The sequence below is a fragment of the Neofelis nebulosa genome, chromosome 14, assembly GCF_028018385.1.
Source record: "Neofelis nebulosa isolate mNeoNeb1 chromosome 14, mNeoNeb1.pri, whole genome shotgun sequence".
NCBI classification, from domain to species: Eukaryota; Metazoa; Chordata; class Mammalia; order Carnivora; family Felidae; genus Neofelis; species Neofelis nebulosa.
In genome coordinates this window covers 344,230-366,703 of record NC_080795.1, presented here as the reverse complement: position 1 = coordinate 366,703, position 22,474 = coordinate 344,230, and the positions used below count along the sequence as shown (strand labels likewise).

At 37.3% G+C, this 22,474-nt stretch overlaps 1 protein-coding gene and 1 long non-coding RNA gene across 9 annotated transcripts in view; one reads left to right on the top strand and one right to left on the bottom strand.

Moving 5' to 3' along the window:
* The window catches only part of SPIDR (scaffold protein involved in DNA repair), a 504,687-nt gene that overhangs the window by 312,793 nt on the left and 169,420 nt on the right, over nt 1–22,474 (bottom strand). For all 6 annotated transcript variants that reach the window (XM_058698529.1, XM_058698531.1, XM_058698530.1 and 3 more), the window contains one exon: nt 11,062–11,306. In XM_058698529.1, coding sequence (XP_058554512.1) covers nt 11,062–11,306 — 245 coding nt within the window. The remainder of the gene's footprint in view (nt 1–11,061; nt 11,307–22,474) is intronic.
* LOC131494292 (uncharacterized) overlaps nt 1–22,474 on the top strand; it is a 57,343-nt gene that overhangs the window by 6,660 nt on the left and 28,209 nt on the right. The window lies entirely within an intron of this gene.

The following is a 22,474-nucleotide window of genomic DNA, read 5'->3' as shown; positions in this document are numbered from 1 at the left end:
CAGATTGTATATTTCTAGAAATTCTCTATTTCTCTTAGGCTGTCCAATTTGTCAGTGTATAATTGTTCACAGTAGTCTCTCATGACCCTTTGAATTTCTGTGGTATAGTTGTAATGCTTCCTCTTGCATATCTAATTTTATTTATTTGTATTTTTTTTCATTTCTTGGTATGTCTTGATAAGGTTTTGTCTTTTTTTATCTTTTCCCTAAATCATATGATTTTAATCTTCATAAGTAGTTAAGACTTGCTTTGTGGCCTAACATATGATCTATCCTGAAAAATGTTCCATGTGCTCTTGAGAAGAATGTGTACTTTGCTGTTTTTAGATGTAATGTCCTATAAATGTCTGTTAAGTCCATCTGATATAATGTCTCTAAGTCCAATATTTCCTTCATGATTTTGTCTGGATGATCTAGCTATTGTTGAAAGTGCAGTGCTGTAGTCCCCTAATATTGTATTTCTGCCTTCTTTCATATCTGGTAAATTTGCTTCATATACTTAGGTGCTCCTATGTTGGGTACGTAAGTATTTATAATTGTTATATCTTCTTGATTAATTGATACCTTTGTGACTACAAAATGATCATGTTTTCGTTATAGTTTGTGTCTCAAAGTCTGTTTTGTCTGATATAAATATAGCAAGCCCTGCCTTCTTTGGATTTCCATTTTCATTGAATGTGGTTTTATATTTTTTTACTTTCAGTCTATATGATCCTGTAAGGAGTGAATTTCTTACAGGTAGCATATAATTGGGTCTTGTTCTTTTATCTCTTCAGCCACTCTACGTCTTTTGATTGGAGAATTTAATCTATTTACATTTAAAGTAATTATTGATAGGTATGGAGTTACTGTTGCCATTTTATTAATTGTTTTCTGGCTTTTTGTAATACGTTTGTTCCTTTCTTCTTCTGTCTCTTCCATTTTAATTTGATGATTTTCTACAGTTGTTTGTATTGATTCCCTTTATCTTTTTTTATATATCTATTACAGGTTTTTACTTTGTGGTTACCATGAGGCTTATAAGACATCTTATATTTAAGCTGTAACAACTTAAGTTCCAACGCATACTAGAGCTCTATATATCTATTTCCTCTTGTTATGATGTTTTATGTTTTTGATGTCACAAATTACAACTTTTTACCTTGTTTAGCCATTAACACATTTGTGTAGTTACAGATTTTTTAATACTTTTGTCTTTTAATCTTCATACTATAAGTGATTTACCCACCAGCATTACACATCATTAGAGTATTCTGAAATTAACTACATGTTTATATTTACCAGTGAGATTTATACTTTCATGCTTTCCTGTTATTTTTGTCCTTTTGTTTCAGCATGAACAAGCCCCTTTAACATTTCTTCTAAGGCTAGGCTAAGGTTGATGAACTCCGTTAGCTTTTGCAAGTATGTAAAACTCTTAATTTCTCTTTCAGTTGAGAAAGACAACTTTGCTGGGTAGGATATTTTTGGTTGGCAGATTTTTTACTTTTAGAACACTGATATATCATTCCACTTCCTTCTTGCTGCCAAGTTTCTGCTAAAAATCCACTGCCAGTCTCATGGAGGTTACCTTGCACATATCAAGTTGGTTTTCTCTTGCTGCTTTTAAAATTCTCTTCCTGGGACGCCTGGGTGGCTCGGTCGGTTAGGCGTCCGACTTCGGCTCAGGTCACGATCTCACGATCCGTGGGTTCTAGACCCGCGTCGGGCTCTGTGCTGACAGCTCAGAGCCTGGAGCCTGTTTCAGATTCTGTGTCTCCCTCTCTCTGTGACCCTCCCCCGTTCATGCTCTGTCTCTCTCTGTCTCAAAAATAAATAAACGTTAAAAAAAATTTTTTTTTTTAAATAAAATTCTCTTCTTTAGCTTTTGATAATTACATTTCTTGATGTGGGTTTCTTGGATTCATTTATCTAGAACTCTACAAAATTCTTGGATCTAGAGGCCTGTTTCTTTCCCCAGATTATGGAAGTTTTCAGCCGTTATTTCTTTGTTTTTTTTTTGGTTTTTTTTTTAACGTTTATTTTATTTTTGAGACAGGGAGAGACAGCATGAATGGGGAAGGGTCAGAGAGAGAGGGAGACACAGAATCTGAAACAGGCTCCAGGCTCTGAGCTGTCAGCACAGAGCCTGACACAGGGCTCAAACTCACGGACCGCGAGATCATGACCTGAGCCGAAGTCGGATGCTTAACCGACTGAGCCACCCAGGCGCCCCAGCCATTATTTCTTTGAACAAGATTTCTGTTCCTTTCTCTCTCTCTCTTCTCTTTCTGGGACAACTATAACACAAATATTCATCCACTTCATGGTATCCTTTAAGTTCCTTAAACTATCTCCATGCTTTTTCATTCTTTTCTCTCTTTGTTTCTATGTTTAGATGAATTCCATTGCCTGTCTCTGAATTCACTGATCTTTTCTTCCAGCTGATCTAGGCTTTTGAAATTTCTACAGTCACTATATTGTTTTCAGGTCTGTTGTTTCTGTTTGGTGCATGCTTATATTTTCTATCTCCTAAAATTCTCACTTTGGTAATGCATTATTCTCCTGACCTTGGTGAACATCTTTATGACTATTATTTTGAATGCTTTGTCAGACAAATCACTTCTCTCCATTCCACTAAGGTCTGTTTCTGGAGTTTTTCTTGTTCTTTTTGGAGAACATATTCCTGTTTCTTCATTATCTTGGAGTCTCTGTGTTGATTTCTGTGCATTAGGTAAAATAGCCACCTCTCCGAGTCTTTATAGAGTGGTCTTGTGTAGGTGATGAACCTTATTGTTCAGACTGCCCTGAGCTCTTAGTTGTCTCCCAAACCTTGTGGAAGGCAAAGCTGCATTCTTTGTTCTTAGTAGCTCCCAGTAGTTGTGGGTGCCAATACCTGTCAGTGTGCCAAAGAGTAGGATCTCAGTCAGCACCTAGATATAGGCTGTTTAAAAGCTGCTTTTAAAGTCAGCAACTTTTAAAGTATCCAAGCAGACAGACCTCTTTCATGGAAAGACTGGAAGCTGGGCATTTTTCTCTGCTCCCTCTGCTCTGAGTCCTCAAGGGACCATCAGGTAAGAATTGCTTCCTTGTTTGCCACCGTCCTGTGGGACCCACAAATCACAAGTCCCCCTGGCCATCAGGGCCAGGAGATCAAGAGATGTGCCCTCTGGGAGACACTGGAGATCTAGAGTGTACAGGGAGATGTCATCTGCTGACCTTCCTGATCTCTGGGGAGGATGGCAGTCAGCACCTAGGTATGTCTTTTAAATTAGAAGCCTGACCCTCAGTCAGCAGCAGCAGCTTTTAAAGTATACAAATAGGCAGCTTTTAAGAAAAGACTGGAAGATGAGTGTTATCTACTCCCTCTGTGCTGAACCCTGGAGGGAAAACTACAGCAAGTCCAAGCCAGGTTGACAACTATTTCTTTGTTTGCTATAGTCTTGCGGGTCTTATGGACACAAGCCCTGTTAGCTTTCAGAGCTAGGTGTTTTTTGGAGGCTCATCTAAAGATGGGCAAAAGTCTTAAAAACTGGGGTATTTGGGGCGCCTGGGTGGCGCAGTCGGTTGAGTGTCCGACTTCAGCCAGGTCACGATCTCGCGGTCCGTGAGTTCGAGCCCCGCATCAGGCTCTGGGCTGATGGCTCGGAGCCTGGAGCCTGTTTCCGATTCTGTGTCTCCCTCTCTCTCTGCCCCTCCCCCGTTCATGCTCTGTCTCTCTCTGTCCCAAAAAAAATAAATAAAAAATACGTTGAAAAAAAAAATTAAAACAAACAAACAAACAAACAAACAAAAAACTGGGGTATTAGATGTTGGGTTCAAACTCTTTGCTTATGGAAAACCTGGGAGTTATGAATCCCTACCTATTGTATCACTATGCCTGGGGTGAAATTTATGGCTAGACTGTGTCTTACCCTCTCCTACCTGTTTCACTGTGGCTATTTTCTAATTCATCCAGTGCATAGGAGTCACTCAGTTTCTGGATTTCTTTCATGGGTAATTGTTTCATGTGTAGCTACAGATTTGGCATGTCCAAGGGAAAAGTGAGTCTAAGAGGTTCTCATATTGCCATCTTGGATGAGAGCCTCCAAATGACTCTTGTCAATATAGTCAGCAAAGTTATTCACAGATAAAATCCAAAACACCAATGCAGAATAAAAAATTCACTAAGAAAGTTAAGATATTTTAATTATCTTTTACACAAAAAAATTGACGGGTAACCTATCTGAAAAGATTCCTGGCATTAGTTCAACAGGGCTAAACATTGCTACAAAAACCATATGAAGGGAAAAAGAATAACAATTGAAAAATATTCCAACATTTCCCAAAAAAGCTCATTAAAGTATTTTTTTCAGTTTATTTATTTTTGAGAGAGAAACAGAGAGAGTGAGTGGGGAAGGGCTGGGAGAGAGGGAGAGAGAGAATGTCAAGCAGGCTCTGCACTGTCAGCATGGAGCCTCATGTGGGAATCGAACTCGCAAACCATGAGATCATGACCCAAGCCAAAACCAAGAGTCGGATGCTTAACTGACTGAGCCACCCAGGTGCCCTTCATTGAAATATTTTTAATAAACTATATAAAGTGAGGAAAAATAATTTAAATAAATGTAGTATAATGTATTTAAGTTTTGTTTTCTGTTAGATATAATAGGCATTGTGAAAAATAACTTTATCATAAGAATAGGGAGATATGGCTTTATTATTGACAACATACTTAAATATAAAAACAATTTTGCATTGACTTTCATTAGTTATGACTTAAACAGAATAAAGTCATGAATCAAAAAGATAAAATTTTTTTTAAAAGGGAAGGGGCGCCTTGGTGGCTCACTCCATTTAGCATCTGACTCTTTGATTTTGGATCAGGTCATGATCTCATGGTTTGTGGGATTGAGCCCCGTGCTGGGCTCTGCTGACAATGCAGAGCTTGCTTGGGATCTCTCTCTCCCTCTCTCTTTGACCCTCCCCTCCTCACAAGTGTGCATGTGCACACACCCTCTTTCTTTCTCTCTCTCAAAATAAATACATAAACTTAAAACAAAAAAACAGGTAGCCCAAAGAGTAACATTTCTCTATGGGGCAAACACAAGGGAAAAGTTCAATGTTCTCCAAACTTGAACTGCCAACAACTACTTAACTTGATCCTTGCTAATGAGCCACAATCTGGTTAAAAACAAACAAAAAAGCAACAATTCTTTTAATCACAGCTATGGTCATTCTAGATAAGGAAAATCTATTATTTACACGTGTATTTTTCTTTTTTTTATGTTTATTTATATTTGAGAGAGACAGTGCATGTGGGGGAGGGGCAAAGAGCAAGGGGGACACAGCATCTGAAGCAGGCTCTGCACTTAAAGCAGTGAGCAGCCTGATGCAGGCCTTGAAGATCATGAAGAACCATAAGTTCATGACCTGAGCCAAAGTCGGACGCTCAACCAGCTGAGCCACCCAGATGCCCAGACCTGTATTTTTCTGTACTCTGTCTGACAAAAGTCAGTAACTGGGTTTTGTTTTGTTTCATTTTGTTTTGTTTGGTGATCTTTGTGAGGATTATCAGGACATCAGTATTCTCAGCATTTTCATAGGAGTTCACTTCAACAAACCAAATTTCTTAATGCAAAACTGTTTCTTTGATCCTTATGAGATAACTAGCTAAGAGATTTTTCTAAGCATGATGCTCTAGTGCTTTCATTACAAAACAGCATATGAATCAAAATATATTACCTTTTCTCCTCCTTCAGAAGGAAGTCAACAAACTGTCATCATGGGCAATCATAAGCTATCCTAGTCAGTTTAGAAAGCTGGCTCCTATTGTCAATAGTCTTCCAGTTTGAATGCCTGAGACTGACAACCCTAATCACATCAAACTCATTTTTAACATTCAAACACATTATCAACTTGGAAGGAATGGCCACAAAACAGACATCCCTCACTTAATGTTTATTTATTTATTCTTGAGAGAAAGAAAACATGCGCACATGCCCCCAGAGCGAGGGAGGGGCAGAGAGAGAGGGAGAGAGAATCTCAAGCAGGCTCTGCACTGAATAGTGGGAGCCTGACGTGGGGCTCAATCATACAAACATGAGATCATGACATAAGCTGAAATCAAGAGTCAGACACTTAACTGACTGAGCCACTCAGGTGCCCCTGTATATCCCTTATTTAGTTATCACTTAGAAATCACAAGAAGAAAACAATCGTCTGCATATTTGTGGAGTTGCTTCAGTCATTAGCAAAAACTCTGTGTCCTCAACTCCAAATGCTCCTTTCATCTTCTTACTCTTCCCCTGAGGGCTCCCTGGCTGTGATCTTGAATGCAACTGCTATCTCTCCTCTCCTTTCCACACAACAGACATGGAGGGCATCCTGCCCTCCTGTGTCTCCTGGGATGTCCAAACAACAGACATCCCAGGAAGGGATGGTCTTGCTCTTTACAGAGGCTTCCAATTTTACACCTTCCCTTCTACTACAGCTGTGATGCATAGAGGGAGAGGAACAGCCCATCCCTAATTGTTTTGATGCTATTGTAAATGAGATCATCTTTTTAATTTATTTTTCTGCTAATTAGTTGCTACTGTACATAGAGATCTGCTATTGATTTCTGTATGTTAATTTCATATCCTGCTATTTACTGAATTCGTTGATTAGATATAAGAGTTTTTCGATGGGAGTCTTTCGAGTTTTCTATATATAGAATTATGATGAAAAAAACTGCAGACAACACAAATATATGAAAAGATATCCCATGTTCATGGATTGGAAGAATTAATATTGTTAAATGTCCACAACTACCTACAGCCATCTATAGATTCAATGCAATCCCTATCAGGATTCCAATGGCATTTTCACAGAAATAGAAAGAGCAATCCTATAATTTGTATGGAACCACAAAAATCCCAAATACCCAAAGCAATCCTGAGAAAGAACAACAAAGTGGGAGACATCACACATGCTGATTTCAAGCTATACAATAAAGCTATACCAATCAAATGAAAACAAACATATAGACCAATGGAACAGAATACAAAGCCTAAACATAAACCCATGTATACACAGTCAACTAAAATTTGATAAGGGAACAAGGATACCCAAAGAAGAAAAGACAGTATCTTCAATAAATGGTGCTGGGAAAATTGGATATTTACATGTAAAACAATGAAACTAGACCTCTATTCTTACAATACTCACAAAAATTAACTCAAAGTGGATTAAAAACTTAACCCATAAAACCACAAAACTTAAGAAGAAAACAGAGGAAAAAAGTGGCTTGACATGGGTGTTGGCAATAATTTTTTTTGGATATGACACTTAACCCACAAGGAATAAAAAAACAAGTGGGACTACAAAAAACTAAAAGCTTCTGCACAGCAAAAGAAATAATCAAAATAAAAAGGCAGCCTACAGAATAAGAGAAAATGTTTGCAAATCACATACCTGATAAGCAGTTAATATATAAAATATTCAAAGGAATTTGTACAACTCAATAACAAAACACACGCACAAATAATCCAATTTTTAAAATGGGCAAAGAACCTGAATAGACATTTTTTTAAGGAAGATATTTAAATGATCAACAGGTATAAGAAAAAGTGTTCAACATCACTAATCTTTATGAAAATGCAAATCAAACCACAATGAGGTATCACCTCACACTTGTTAGAGTGACTATTATCACAAAGCCAAGAGATAACAAATTCTTGTTAAGATATGGAGAAAAAGAAACTCTTGTGCACTGCTGGTGGGAATGTGAGTCAGTTCAGTCACTACAGAAAACAGTACAGCGGTTCCTCAAAAAATTAAAAATGGAACTACTGTATGATCCAGCAATTCCACTGCTGAATATATATCTGAAGGAAATGAAATCACTATGTTGAAGAGGTCTGCACCCCCATGTTCACTGCATCATTATTTACAATAGGCAAAACATGAAAATAACCTGAGTCCACTGACAGATGAGTAAAGAAAATGTGGTGTGTGTATATGTGTGTATGTGTGTGTGTTGTATACATACACACATACACACATACACACATACACACACATACACACACAGGAATATTATTCAGCCACTGTAAAGAAGGGACTCCTGTCATTTGTGACAACATAGGTGGACCTTGAGGGAATTATGTTAAGTTAAATAAGTCAGACAGTGAAAGACACTGTATGATCTCACTTATATGTGGAATTCTGAAAAACAACAACAACAACAAAAACAACACAAGCTCACAGAGAAAAAGATCAGAATTGTGGTAACCAGAGGTGGCAATGGGGGGTGGAACTGGAGGAAAGTGGTCAAAGAGCACAAATTTCAGTTATAAGTTAAGTAAGTAATGGACATGTAATGTACAACATAAGGAGGATGATGGTTAATTAACACTGCTGTATGGTATTATCTGAAAACTGGTAAGAGAGTAGATCCTAAAAGATCTTATCACAAGGAAAAAACCTTTTTTTTTTTTCTTTTTTTCTTGGTATCTGCATGAGGTGATGATGTTCATTTCACAATATATGTAAGTCAAGACATTATGCTATACACTTTAAACAGTGCTTTATATCATTTATATTTTCATAAAACTAAAAGAAAATAACACAATAAATGTAAAAGGAAAAAAAATATTACTACTAAAATGCAGACCAACATTCTACTTTTAAAAAGTAATGGGGGGGGGGGGTGCCTGGGTGGCTCAGTCGGTTAAGCGTCCGACTTCAGCTCAGGTCATGATCTCGTGGTTTGTGAGCACAAGCCCTGCGTCGGGCTCTGTGCTGACAGCTCGGAGCCCGGAGCCTGCTTCAGATTCTGTGTCTCTGTCTCTCTCTGCCCCTCCCCCACTTGTGCTCTGTCTCTCTCTATCAAAAATAAATAAAATGTAAAAAAAATTTTTTTAATTGTTTAAAAAAAAAGTAATGGGGGATGGGTGACACAACATGAACAAGTGATAGAACTAACCACACAAAATAGACACCTTCATGCATTCTTGCCAAATACATCTACACACATATAAAAGAATTCAATGCCAAACAGAAAGTGGAAAAAACAACTTCAAGTTTTGTTTGAAAGTATAGAAGCAAAACAATAATAAAAACTCAGACCCCAGTATATCAACTGTACAAAAAATGTGTATGGTCAATTTACAACAGAGAAAGTAAGAGGCTAACAATTCCCTCCCACAGGGATGGGAAGGGGGGGAGCCTCATGATTTTCTCATCAAGAAAACAAAACAAAACAAAACCATCTGATCCCCTGTATCACCCTCCTGCCTCATCCCAGGCAATGTCAGCTCCACAAAATGTCCTTCCCCACACCTCATGACCAGTCTTGATCCTTTTCTGTTTTCTTTTCTGCTTTTCTTTGACATAAAATTTGTCTCCTTTTGACATTATTTCCACTTTACTTCTTGGGCCCTCATCATACATCCTCCTAACACAGGACACACAACAGTGCTCAGCACATAGTAGGCCCTCAGTAGGGTTGGGGACATGGCTTTCTGTAATTATATGGCATTAACTTCAAAAACAAGGACATTCAAATCCCTCCAACTGTCTTCCTTTCCTGTTCTTTCCAGAGACTATTAAACCACCATCATTTTCTTTTGAGGCTTTAACACATCCACTCTGGGCATAAGACCTTCTGAGTTATTTTGTGTTATAAACATAACATAATATATATGGTGAATAAGCATCAATAAACTCACCATGTTACATCCATCCCAGTAGACTCTGTCACATCCTTATGCTCCTCCCTCTACTCCTATGCTTAAGACAGGACTCTCCTCCTCAGCCTTCCCTCCCCTACTTCCTTTTCCTAGACACTGACACAGCAATTATTTCCAACCACTCTGTCTCTACTGGGTCCTCCCCATTATTTTCTAAATAGGCCTCACCTTTCATCTGATGTCTCTTTGGACCCAAGATCCCTTTCAAGCCACTAGCAGCTAATCTCCACATTTGACCTCTCACCTCAAGTCCCCATCCTAGAAGTCACAGCACTGTCCCCACTCCTATGCCATTGGGTTCTCAATATGCATCACATCCTCTGCCTCATTATTTAAACATTTCCTAAACATATCCAAAACCTGTGCTTTTCATTGCCACGTTTGCTCTTTCTACCGAAACTCCTTTTTCCTTGAATCTCTCTACTAAGTTTACTTTTGTGGCACTGCTTCCCACAAGTTCTCACTTTCATTGAAATTTTACTTTCATTGTTTTGTTCTAATTTAAAACACAAAGAGACCATGTATTACACACGGTTGGTACATGGCTCTCATAAGGCACATCCTGAGCCCCTTTCCATGCCCTGCTCCACCCACTATGGCCTGGCCTTTGTGGTTCTCCATACACATACCAGCTGGTTTCTTATCTGCATCTTTGCTCTCTTGTACATCTTTGCATTTGCAAGTGTTCCTTTGGATAATCTCTGTCACTGTACTTGTAAAAGTAATTTGAATATATTTATTTCTGTTTTCCTCTTTATAACTTTTTCAAAAACAGAAATAGTCATTTACTTGTCTTAATTGTCTAAGTATCTGGAACACTGATGCTCAATAAAATTTGATAAACTCTAACAACCCACCCCACTAAGGAAAGCAGTCATGTAAGCTGTTATGACTGAAACAGTAAATGCTTGACTTAGATAAACAGTTCCCTAACTCATCTCCAGAAATTAGAACTTCTATAATTGCTTATTGAACTTAGAGTTCTATTCTGCCAATTTTCCTCTCCAAGTAAACAAGTTAAGTATTTTTAAGTTAGCCTTTTAGGTATTTGGATTTTTAAAAATTTTATTTATTTATTTTGAGAGAAAGAGAGAGCGAGACAGCAAGAGAGCAAGAGAGAGAGAGAGAGAGAGAGAGAGAGAGAGAGCAGGGGAGGGGCAGAGAGAGAAGGGAAGAGAGAGAGAATCCCAAGCAGGCTCTGCACTACCAGCACGGAGCCCGATGCAGGGATCAAGCCCATGAACCAAGACCTCAGCTGAAACCAAGAGCTGGACCTTAACCAACCAAGCTACCCAAGTGCCCCAGGGATTAGATTTTTAAAGAAAGATAACAACTTTCTAAACAAGTATTTAAAGAGATGTAATTTAACCTTAGAAGCTTCATCTTTGCTGATGGTCCTGGAGTCCTGGGAAACGTCTGCTTCTGGGGCGTGTACAAAATGGTCTCTGCAGATTTCACCTTCCGCCTTATTGGTCTCTCCATCACCTCTCTAACATCAGTTCCAAAATCCATGTGGTTTTTGGGAGAGGATTCTGAATCAATGAACAAGACATTTTCTGAGTCATCTTCCTTTTCACTATCTGATGAATATTCCAAAATTTCTGTAGAACTTCTCTGAAAAAAAATTAAGAGAAATGCAATTACATTTGGAGAAGTCTTTATTCAAGTACATATTTACATACACCTGTTATTCCATTCTCTTCTGTTTATATTCATTGATATAACTTTGTAAATACAGTTATTTGTAGGTTAAACTTTTATTTTGACATGAGTTCCAAAGTAAAAAAAGCCATATACACAAAGACAAGAGAGTGTTAAGCCAGTTGTAAGCCAGATATTATCTCATAAAATCCACCAAATTCAGTGCAAGTATTTCAATCTTCCTTTGGTAAAGTAAAAGAAATGTGCCCCATATACAGTCAGTCTCAAAAACTGAACTAGTAAATGGCTGATGATAGTCACTGTAATCTAACATCTACTGGAAAAAAGTATTTTTTGGATTTTGAAATTTAATGTGAGATAAATAATGCTATTTGTAACAAACCAAATACAAAGAAAATTGCCTCTTCAGGTGTAAGCTTACCAAAGGATTCTCCAAGGATAAAGACAAAAACTTGACTTTTCCAGCACAATTCCATTATAATATTTTCAAGAGACGAGTTTGAAATGGCTAATAACAACTGTACTTTTTAAGAATATGAGTTATTGCCACTTTTTCCTACCATTTCCTAAAACGTTTTTTATTTTCTCCTACTCAGAATTCTAATTACAATTTTTTTTGAAAACTGGATTATAAAAAAAAAATAAAATGCTTTTGCAGTGTCTCCCCACCCCTCCCCACCCCCCACCAAAAGAAAAGAAAACTGGATTAAAAAACAGTAGATCGGATCACATAGCCCATCCTGGAGAGAATCAAAACTTTTTCTATGATGACTTCTGTCTTTGCCTAGACACACACTAAAATATTTAAGTGTGGTATGTATTTTATTTTCCCAGTACTTGGTTGTACAGGTCAGTCCTGTTTTGTTCTAATGATAGCAATAACTTATCCTTTGACATTCTAATTTTCCAGTGTATTAGTAACATTTTCTAATGGAATACTCATACAAAATTTTAAATTTCTTAAATGTAAACAGTACATTCAGTTGAAATGGATCTTCTGTACCTGGTCAGTTTGTAGTGTAGGCATAGGATCCCTCATGAGGAGCCCTATTTTGACAGATCAACAAGGACTGTGTCCCTAGCACTATAGGAGACACTTGGCTAAAGAGAGTGAAGAGAATACAAGTACATGAGGGTTACTATCGATGGTTACAAGTGCATGCATGTGTGAGTGTGCAGGGTACCACTAGAATGTTCATCATTTGCTAATCTATGTAAAACAAAAAGTTTATTACATTTGGCCTTTTATGAAGATTTTATACCTAAATCCTTATTTAACAGCTTAAAAAGGATATCATTCATCCATACACCTCCAAAAACCTGCCTGGGTAGTCACCTGTTCCTAGATACATTTAAAATAAGACAAGTAAATGAAAAAAACTTCTCAAACATAGAGCTTAGTTCCACTATCCTTTTCACAATCTCAGTTGCATGCTTAAATTACTGCAGGTAGCTGATAACCCATTAATAAGCACTAAAGTCACATGTTTCCCAACAACACAAATTCTGAATATATATTAACAGTAGGCTACAAAAAAGAACCAAAGCAGTTTAGACTGAAAATTAAGTTGTTTTACACTAAAACTTTGCATACATTACTTGAGAACTCCAAACTCAATTCATCTTTTTGCTATGAAAAGTCTTTTAGTACCCTCAAGTTTTACACTTCATCCTAGAGCAGGGTTTCTCAACCTCAGCACTACTGCCATTTTGGGCTGGATAATGTGTGGGGGCTCTTTTGTCCCCTGTAGAGCTGGTTAGCAGCATCCCTAGCCTCTACCCACTAGATGAGAGCAGCACGGTCCCACCAGTCATAACTATCAAAAATGTCTCGATCATCACCAATGTCCCCTGGGAGACAAAATCACCCCCAATTATGAACCACTATCCTAGAAAAATGTCAGCAAATAACCAACCACATTTGGTCTGTGCTGGAGACTCACATGCAGAAGTGAAGGCAACACGGCGATTCACGGGGAGGGAGGGTCAAAATGAAATGAAACAGTACCCCCTTCTCTGTGGGGAAACATTCCAAGACCCTCAGTGGATGCCTGAAACCATGGATAGTACCGAATCGTACACAGACTATACTTTTTCACATACACGCATACCAGTAATAAAGCTTAATTTATAAATTAGGCACAGTAAGAGATCAATAACAGTAACCAGTAATAAAATAGAATTATAATATATTATAATAAGATTTATGTGAATGTGGTCTTTCTCTCAAACTCTTATTGTACTGTACTCACCTTTCTTCTTATGATGATGTGAGATGATACAATGACTACTTAACGAGGTGAAGTGAGGTAAATGATGTTGGCCTGTGAATGTAGCATTAGGCTACTAATGACCTTCTGATGATAAGGCAGAAAGAGTATCATCTGCTTTCAGACTGTGGTTGACCATGGGTAATCAACCACGGAAAACAAAACCACAGACAAGAGGGACTACTATAGGTATAAAACAACGTGCTAGAAGTATTGCAACCAAAGTACTGCTCAGGCTCCATGGGGAACATGTAAGAGTAACAAAAAATCCAGGGAGGGCACAGGGAGAAGGGAAGAAGAGCCACCACCTAAAGCTGAATGCTAAGTGTAAGTTAATCAGGCAGAGAGAAGAGCAAGCATGTTCCAGGGAAAAGGAACAAGAGGAGCACTAATAGGAGGCCAGAGAGAACACAGCACATGCAGGAAAACCTACAAGCAGCAGTAAGAGAAAAGGTTGCACGAGAACCGTGCAAACCATAGCAGGGCATCTGGCTTTAATCTGAGGTCGTGAGGGAACCACTGGCAGTTTCCACAAGGACTAACAAAATCAGATGTTAATATGGAATGATTATCCAAACCACATTCTGAATAACAGACTCTAATATGGGAGAGGGAAGGTACTAAAGCCTGCCAGTGGGAAAGCAGTTAGCTAGAGGGTCTTCATAATCAAAGCAGAAAACAGAGGATGTGAGTGGGAGTAAGAACAGGAGAGGTGCACTTGAAAGAAAATGAGGGCAGAGATGTAACTATACTAGAGGATTCTCACACGTGAAAAATCAAAGTGAAGGCAGACTCAAAGAAGACCCCAAGCATGTGTTTGGGCAACAAAAAAAATGTGCTCACCCAGAAAGGGATTTGAGGAAATAATCTGGAGAGGGGTAGCTGCTAATATAATTTGGGTTTGATATGTTAAGGTTGTGATGTCTATGGAATAGCTGAGGTAAAATTGACCAATAGGCAGGTGTCTTTATGGGTCTGGAGTTTTAATAAAGTCATGTGGGATTCAAGAATCATCAAAATAGAAACTGCATGAAAGTATGTGAGTTGGAAAAGACTGTCGCTGGAAATTCTGTAAAAGTGAGAAGAGAAGGTCCAGGCTGGAACTGTGGGAATATTATCAACATTTAAGCTGAATTCAGATGAAAAGAGACAGAAAAGGGTTTGGGATTTGAGAAAAAAGTGATTGCACAGATATAAGAAACCTATGGGACCTTGGAAATTGTGTGCTATGAAGAATAAATGGGGAAAAATGGTCCAGTAACTTTGGAAGACCATTGGAGATTTCTTACTAAATATATTCTTACCATACAACCCACAATCACACTCCTTGGTATTTATCCACAGGAGCTGTAAACTTATGTCCATGTAAACACCTGAACACAGATATTTAGAGCAATTAATTACTCATAACTGCCAAAATATGGAAGCAACTAAGATGTACTTCAGTAAGTGAATGAATAAACTGTGGTACATTCACATAATGAAATATTAGTCAGCACTGTAGGTAAGTAAGCTATCAACCCATGAAAAAACACAGAAGAACATTAAATGCATATGACTAAGTAAAAGAAGCCAACCAAAAAATGTTATATAGTGTATGATTCCAACTATATTACATTCTGGAAAAAACAAAACTATGGAGACTACAAAAAGATCATTGGTTGCCAGTGGTTATGGGCAGGGGCAGATGAATAGGCAGAGCAAAGAGTAATCTTAGACAATGAAAATACTCTGTATGATATAATGATGGATATATGTCATTATGCATTTGTCCAAACCCACAGAATGGACAACACCAAGAGTAAACTTTAACATAAACTATGGACTTTAAGTGATTATGATGCATCAATGCAGGTTCAACAATTGTAACAAATGTACCATTCCAGTAAGCAATGTTGATAATGGGGGAGGCTATACACGTGTCAGGGCAAGAGGTATATGGCAAATCTCTAAACCTTCCTCTCAATTTTAATGTAAACCTAAAACTGCTCTAAAAATGTAAGTCAAAAAACCAACAAAAAAAGGAATAAATGGAAGGTGAGGTGAAAATAGGAGACCTGAAAATTCTTCCAGGAAGCTTGGAAATGCATATTTTAATTGCTTTCAAAGATAGAAAGGACAGCATAAAAAGACACATTTGCTCAAGTATGCACAACTTGTATGACAAAATTGAAGTTAAATAATTAAAATAAAAATGTACTCCAGACTCTAGTCTATCCTCGAACCACAGCCACAAAATTTAAATGAATTTCCTCAAGGAAGAATTTAATAGCAGTAAGATTGGTAAGATTTAGTAGAAGTTTAGGCAGTACTTTAGAATTTCTTGGCATCAATCCATGACAATCAATTTTAAGTAGTTTTGATTTAGGCAGTCACAAATTTAATGAGAACTAGCGAATATGTAAGAATACATTGAAAGCCTACTACCCACATGCTCCCTAAGCTGCTAAAGCTAATTCAAGGAAATTTTCAAGTCTGTCCTTGCTTTTGCATAATTGCAAATCAATTTCAAAACAGAAATAAGTAAAAGCCAAACTAAAAATTATAAAGCAATATATGGATAATTCCAGACTCATTGGGCATATAGCAGATATATGAGTGGAAAAGAATGATCACTTGGGGTAGCACAGCTTAGAAAATCTTTAACCAATAAAAGCAGGATTTGACCCCAACACTGTCTCTGCCGCAGCCCTGTCCCTCACTAGCTGATTACCCTAGGCAAGGTACTTAATCCATAAGTTGGAGATATAATAATGCCTAACACATTAAGCATTTAGTTAATGTTAGCTATTATTTTTAGCCCTTCCAGTAATTAATTCAAGAATTTGTTTTAAATTTTATGTTTTTAAGCTTGCATTTATTTTCACATAAAGTTTTTTTCCTTGATTTGTAAGAGGATCTGTATATAAAGGACAATGAGGAACACAACAAATGTCTTTAGCAGCCAATCAAACACACAAGCAATGCCTTAACCAGCAGAACAATTCATATATTCTTCATGTAGGCATTTCTGAGAGAAAACAAAAAAGGAATACCACCTTTAGGAAAAGATAAATAGAAACTATCACTTTAGCATATCATATTTTGAGCTCTCTTGAGCTGATAATCCCTGAAGAATGTGTACAAAGTCTCTTCACAAGGACACAGAGAGGAAATACAGCGCCCCAGACACCACCTGTTTTGGCCCAAGCCTATCAGTAAGGAACACATATTCTTTCAGAAAGGATGGTGTGTGCATATACACACATGTGCATGTGGGTGTGTGCATGCACATGTGTGCAGAGGTGTATGTGTGCATGCACTGGGAGAAGGGGAAAAGACAAAGTTAGGTCGGAAGAGCCTGCAGTTCATAAGCTTGTTTACATTTCATCTTTATATTACAGAATTGGATTAATGGGAAGGAAGAGCTATGAGTTTAGAACAAGAAAGATGATTATGAATTGCACCTCAGCTATTTGTTTTGTGACTTTGGATAAGTATCTTCATAGACTCTCCCATTTCTCAGTTTAAGCTTCCAAAAATGAAAAATTCTTTTAGAAATATTAAAAGAATTAATGATAATGGCTATTTATGGGGTACCTGGGTGGCTCAGTAGGTTGAGTGTCCGACTTCGGCCCAGGTCATGATCTCACAGTTCGTGAGTTCAAGCCCCACGTCAGGCTCTGTGCTGACAGCTCGCAGCCTGGAGCTTGCTTGCATTCTGTGTCTCCCTGTCTCTCTGGCCCTCCCCAGCTCACAGTCACACTCTATCTCTGTCAAAAATAAATAAACTTTAAAAAAAAAAAAAAAGACACTGGCAAATCTCTAAATGTACAAAAGTATTAAAAAGATATAAAAATACATACACTAATCACCCTATCACCCTATGTCAATATTAAAAGGATACAAATTTACCTTCACAGTTTCTTTTAAATGATGCAACTGAAATTTTATGTATCTCTTTCTGCTCCTCTTTTCTTCCTTCCTATAGATATCTCTCTCCTGCACTTGGTATTTCATTAGCATTCTACTTTCTCTCTCTCTCTCTCTCTCTCTCTCACACACACCCTGATTAGTATTCTTTTTCAAGTTTTTAAAATGTATATAAAATGGTGTCTTCTTTTTTTTATTTTTTTATTTATTTATTTTTTTTTAATTTTTTTTTTCAACGTTTATTTATTTTTGGGACAGAGAGAGACAGAGCATGAACGGGGGAAGGGGCAGAGAGAGAGGGAGACACAGAATCGGAAACAGGCTCCAGGCTCTGAGCCATCAGCCCAGAGCCTGACGCGGGGCTCGATCTCACGGACCGTGAGATCGTGACCTGGCTGAAGTCGGACGCTTAACCGACTGCGCCACCCAGGCGCCCCAAAATGGTGTCTTCTGAACACAGCTCTGAATAACCTATATTTTTTTGAATCAATATTCTGTTTTTTTATATTTATCCACGTTTACACATGTAGTTCTATTTCAGTGCTACCCAATTAAAGAAGCATAAGTAATTTTAAGTTTTCTAGTAGCAACATTAAGAAAATACAAAGAAACAGGTGAAGTTAATTGTGATAATACTTTTTACTTAACCAAATATATCAAAAGATTATTGTTTCTTGTCAGGGCTCTCACCAGAATCACTTTTAGAAGCTCCCTCACTGTACCTCAAAACTCTTCCAGTCTCTATTCATTACACAGTTTGAAAGCCACTGACACATTCCAAGCTATTTGTTATGGCAGAATCCCCCCTCTTGGTACCAATTTCTGTCTTAGCTCAGGCTGCCATAACAAAACACCATAGAGTAGGTAGCTTAAAAAAAACAAACAAACAAAAAAAATTGATATCTGTGAGGCTGGAGAATCTAAGATCAAGGTGACAGTCAATTTGGTTGCTGATGAGGGAGCTCTTCCTAGCTTGCAGATGGCCACTTTCTGGCAGTGTCCTCAAGGAGCAGAGAGAGAGAGAGAGAGAGAGAGAGAGAGAAAGAGACATCTCCCTCCTGTCTCACGAGGACCCCATCACCAAATATTATCCCACTGAGAGAGCTTCAACATATGAATTTTGGGGAGGGGAACAAAATTCAGGACATAGCAATCTTCTTCCACATTTTTTAAGGTTTTTATTTTAATTCCAAATAGTTAACAAACAGTGCTATATTATTTTCAGGTATACAATATAGTAATTCAACAATTCCCTATATTACCTAGTGCTTATCACGACAACTGCCATCCACATCACCTATTTAACCCATCTCTCCACCACCCTTTCCTCTGTTAACTGCCAGTTTCTCCTCTAATGAAGAGTCTGCTTCTTGGTTTGTTTTTTTTTTTTTTCTCTCTATTTTCCCTTTGTTATGTTTCTTGAATTCCATATATGAGTGACATCATATAGTATTTCTCTTCCTCTCACTGACTTTTTTCACTTAGCATTACACTATGTAGCTCCACTAGTGGCACTGCAAATGGCAAGACTTCATTATTTTTTATAGCTGAATTAACATTCCATTGTATATACACACCACATCTTTTTTTATCCATTCATCAATCAGTGGACACTTGCACTGCTTCCATGTCTTGGCTATTGTAGATAATGCTTCTATAAACACAGGGGTGCATGTATCCCTTTGAATTAATGCCTTTATATTCTTTGTGTAAAAATCCAGTAGTGAGATTGTTGAATCATAGGGTAGAGCTATTCTTAACTTTTTGAGGAATGTCCATACTGTTTTCTACAGTGGCTGCACCAGTTTCCACTCCCCCCAATAGTGCAAGACGATTCCTTTTGCTCCACATCCCCACAATCATTGTTTCTTGTGTTGTTGATTTCAGCCATTCTAATGGGTGTGAAGTGTTATCTCATTGTAGTTTTGCTTGTATTTCCCTGATGATAAGTGATGCTGAGCATCTTTTCATGCATCTGTTGGCCATCTTGATGTCTGCTTTGGAGAAATGTCTTTTCATGTCTTCTGCCTATTTTATAAGTGAACTATTTGTTTTGGGGAGTTGAGTTCTTTATATATTTTGGGTACTAACCCTTTACCAGATATGTCATTTGCAAATATCTTCTCCCGTTCTGTAGACTGTGTTTTAGTCTTGTGATTGGCTTCCTTTGCTGTGCAAAAGTTTTTTAATTTGATAAAGTCCCAATAATTTTTCCTTTGCTTCCCTGGCCTCAGGAGACATATCTAGAAAAAGTTGCTACAGCCAATGTCAAAGAGGTTACTGCCTGTGTTCTCTTCTAGGATTTTTATGGTTTCAGGTCTCATATTAAGGCCTCCAATCTATTGTGAATTTATTTTTGTGTATAGACTAAGGAAGTGGTTTAGTTTCATTCTTTTGCATGTAGCTGTCCAGTGCTCCCAACACCATTTGTTGAAGAGACTTTTTCTCAGTAGATATTCTTTCCTGCTTTGTCAATTGGCCACTGATTAATTGACCATACAGTTGAGGGTTCACTTCTGGGTTCTTTATTCTGTTACATTGATCTATATGTCTATTTTTGTGCCAGGACCATGCTATCTTCGTAGTGTAACTGGAAGTCCGAAATTGTGATGGCTCCAAGTTTGCTTTTCTTTTTCAAGATTTCTTTGGCTATTTGGGGTCTTTTGTGCTTCCATAAAACTTTTAGAATTATTTGTAGTAGTTCTATGAAAAATTCTGTTGGCATTTTGATAGAGATTGCATTACATGTGTAGATTGCTTTGGGTAGTATAGACATTTTGACAATATTTGATCTTCCAATCCATGAGCATGGAACGTGTCCACATTTCTTTGTGTCATCTTCCATTTCTTTCATCAGTGTTTTACAGTTTTCAGAGTACAGGTCTTTCATCTCTTTAGTTAGGTTTATCCTTGGTATCTTAGTATTTTGGGTGCAATTGTAAATGGGAAAGTTTTCTTAATTTCTCTTTCTCTTTGGAAAGTATAGAAATGCAACAGGTGTCTGTACACTGATTTTGTATCCTGTGACTTTATTGAATTCATTTATCAGTTCTAGCAGTTTTTTGGTGGAGTCTTTTCTACATAGAGTACCATATAATCTGCAAATGGTGAAAGTTGGACTTCTTCCTTGCCAATTTGGATCCCCTTTATTTCTTTTTGTTGTCTGATTACTGTGGCTAGGACTTCCAGTACTATGTGGAGTAAGGGTGGAGAGAGTGGACATCTTTGTCTTGTTCCTGACCTGAGGGAAAAAGCTCTCAGTTTTTCCCCATTAAGAATGATGTTAGCTCTGGGTTTTTCACATATAGTCATTATGTTGAAATATGTTCCCTCTAACCCTACTACTTGAGGGTTTTTATCATGAATGGATGTTATACTTTTTCAAATGCTTTTTCTGCAGCTATTGAAATGATCATATGGTTCCTATCCTTTCTATTATTGATGTGATGTATCACAGTGATTCATTTGCAAATACTGAATAAACAGCACATGATAGTGGTGAATGACTGTTTTAATGTATTGTTGAATTCTGTTTTCTTGTATTTTGTGGAGAATTTTTGCATCTGTGTTCATCAAAGACACTGGCCTATAGTTCTCTTTTTTAATGGTATCTCTATCTGGTTTTGGTATGAGGGTAACTCTAGTCTCAGAATGAATTAGGAAATTTTCCTTCCATTTCTGTTTTTTGGAATAGTTTGAGAAGAAGAGTTCTTTAAATGTTTGGTAGAATGTGCCTGTGAAGCTTACTGGAACTGGACCTTTATATGTTAAGAGTTTTTTAAATTACTGATTCAATTTCTTTGCTAGGTCTCAGTCTGTTCAAGTTTTCTATTTCTTCCTGATTAAGTTTTCAGAATTTACATGTTTCTAGGAATTTATCCATTTCTTTAAGCTTGTTTAATAGGCATATAATTTTTCATAATGTTCAAATTATTTGTATTTTTGTGGCATTGGTTGTTATTTCTCCTCATTTGTAATTTTATTTATTTGGTTCCTTTCTCTTTTCTTTTTGATAAGTCTGGCTAGAGGTTTATCAAATTTACTGATTTTTTTTTTCAAAGAATAAGTTCCTGGTTTCATTGGTCTATCTTTTTTTAAATTTTCTATAGCATTTATATCTGCTCCAATCTTTAATAATATTTTCTTCTTTCCACTGGTTTCAAGTTTTGTTTGTTGTTCTTTTTCTAGCTCCTTTAGGTGTAAGGTTAGGTTGTTTATTTGAGATCTGTTTTGCTTCGTGAATTAAGCCTGGGTTCCTATAAACTTGCCTCTGAGTACCATTTTTACTACAGCCCAAAGGTTTTGGACTGTTGTGTTTTCATTTGCATTTGTTTCCCATGTACTTTTTTACTTCTTTGATTTCTCGGTTGACCCATTCATGGTCTTTATTGGAGTTTCTCTTGTGTTTGATTTCCAGTTTCATAGCATTGTGGTCTTTTAGAAAAGATGCATGGTTGACCTCGATCTTTTTGACATTGTTAAGGCTTGTTTTGTGGCCTAGTATGTTACCTATGCTGGAGACTGTTCTATATGCACTTGAAAAGGATGTATATTCTGCTGTTTTAGGATGGAATGTTCTGAATATATCTGTTTAATTCATCTGGCCCAGTGTGTCATTTAAAGCCATTGTTTTCTTGTTGATTTTCTGTTTAGATGATCTGCCTGTTGATGTGAGTGGGCTGTTAAAGCCTCCTCTATTATTCTATTATTTTCAATTAATTCTTTTGTTATTAACTGTTCCATGTATTTGGGTGCTATGTTGGGGTGCATATATACAATTGTTAGATATTCTTGTTGGATTGTTCCCTTTATTACTATATAAAATCCTTGTCTCTTGTTATAGACTTTGTTTTAAATTCTATTTTGTTCAATATAAGTATTTCTACTCCTGCTTTCTTTTGACATCCATTTGCATGATAAATATTTGTCCCCTCACTT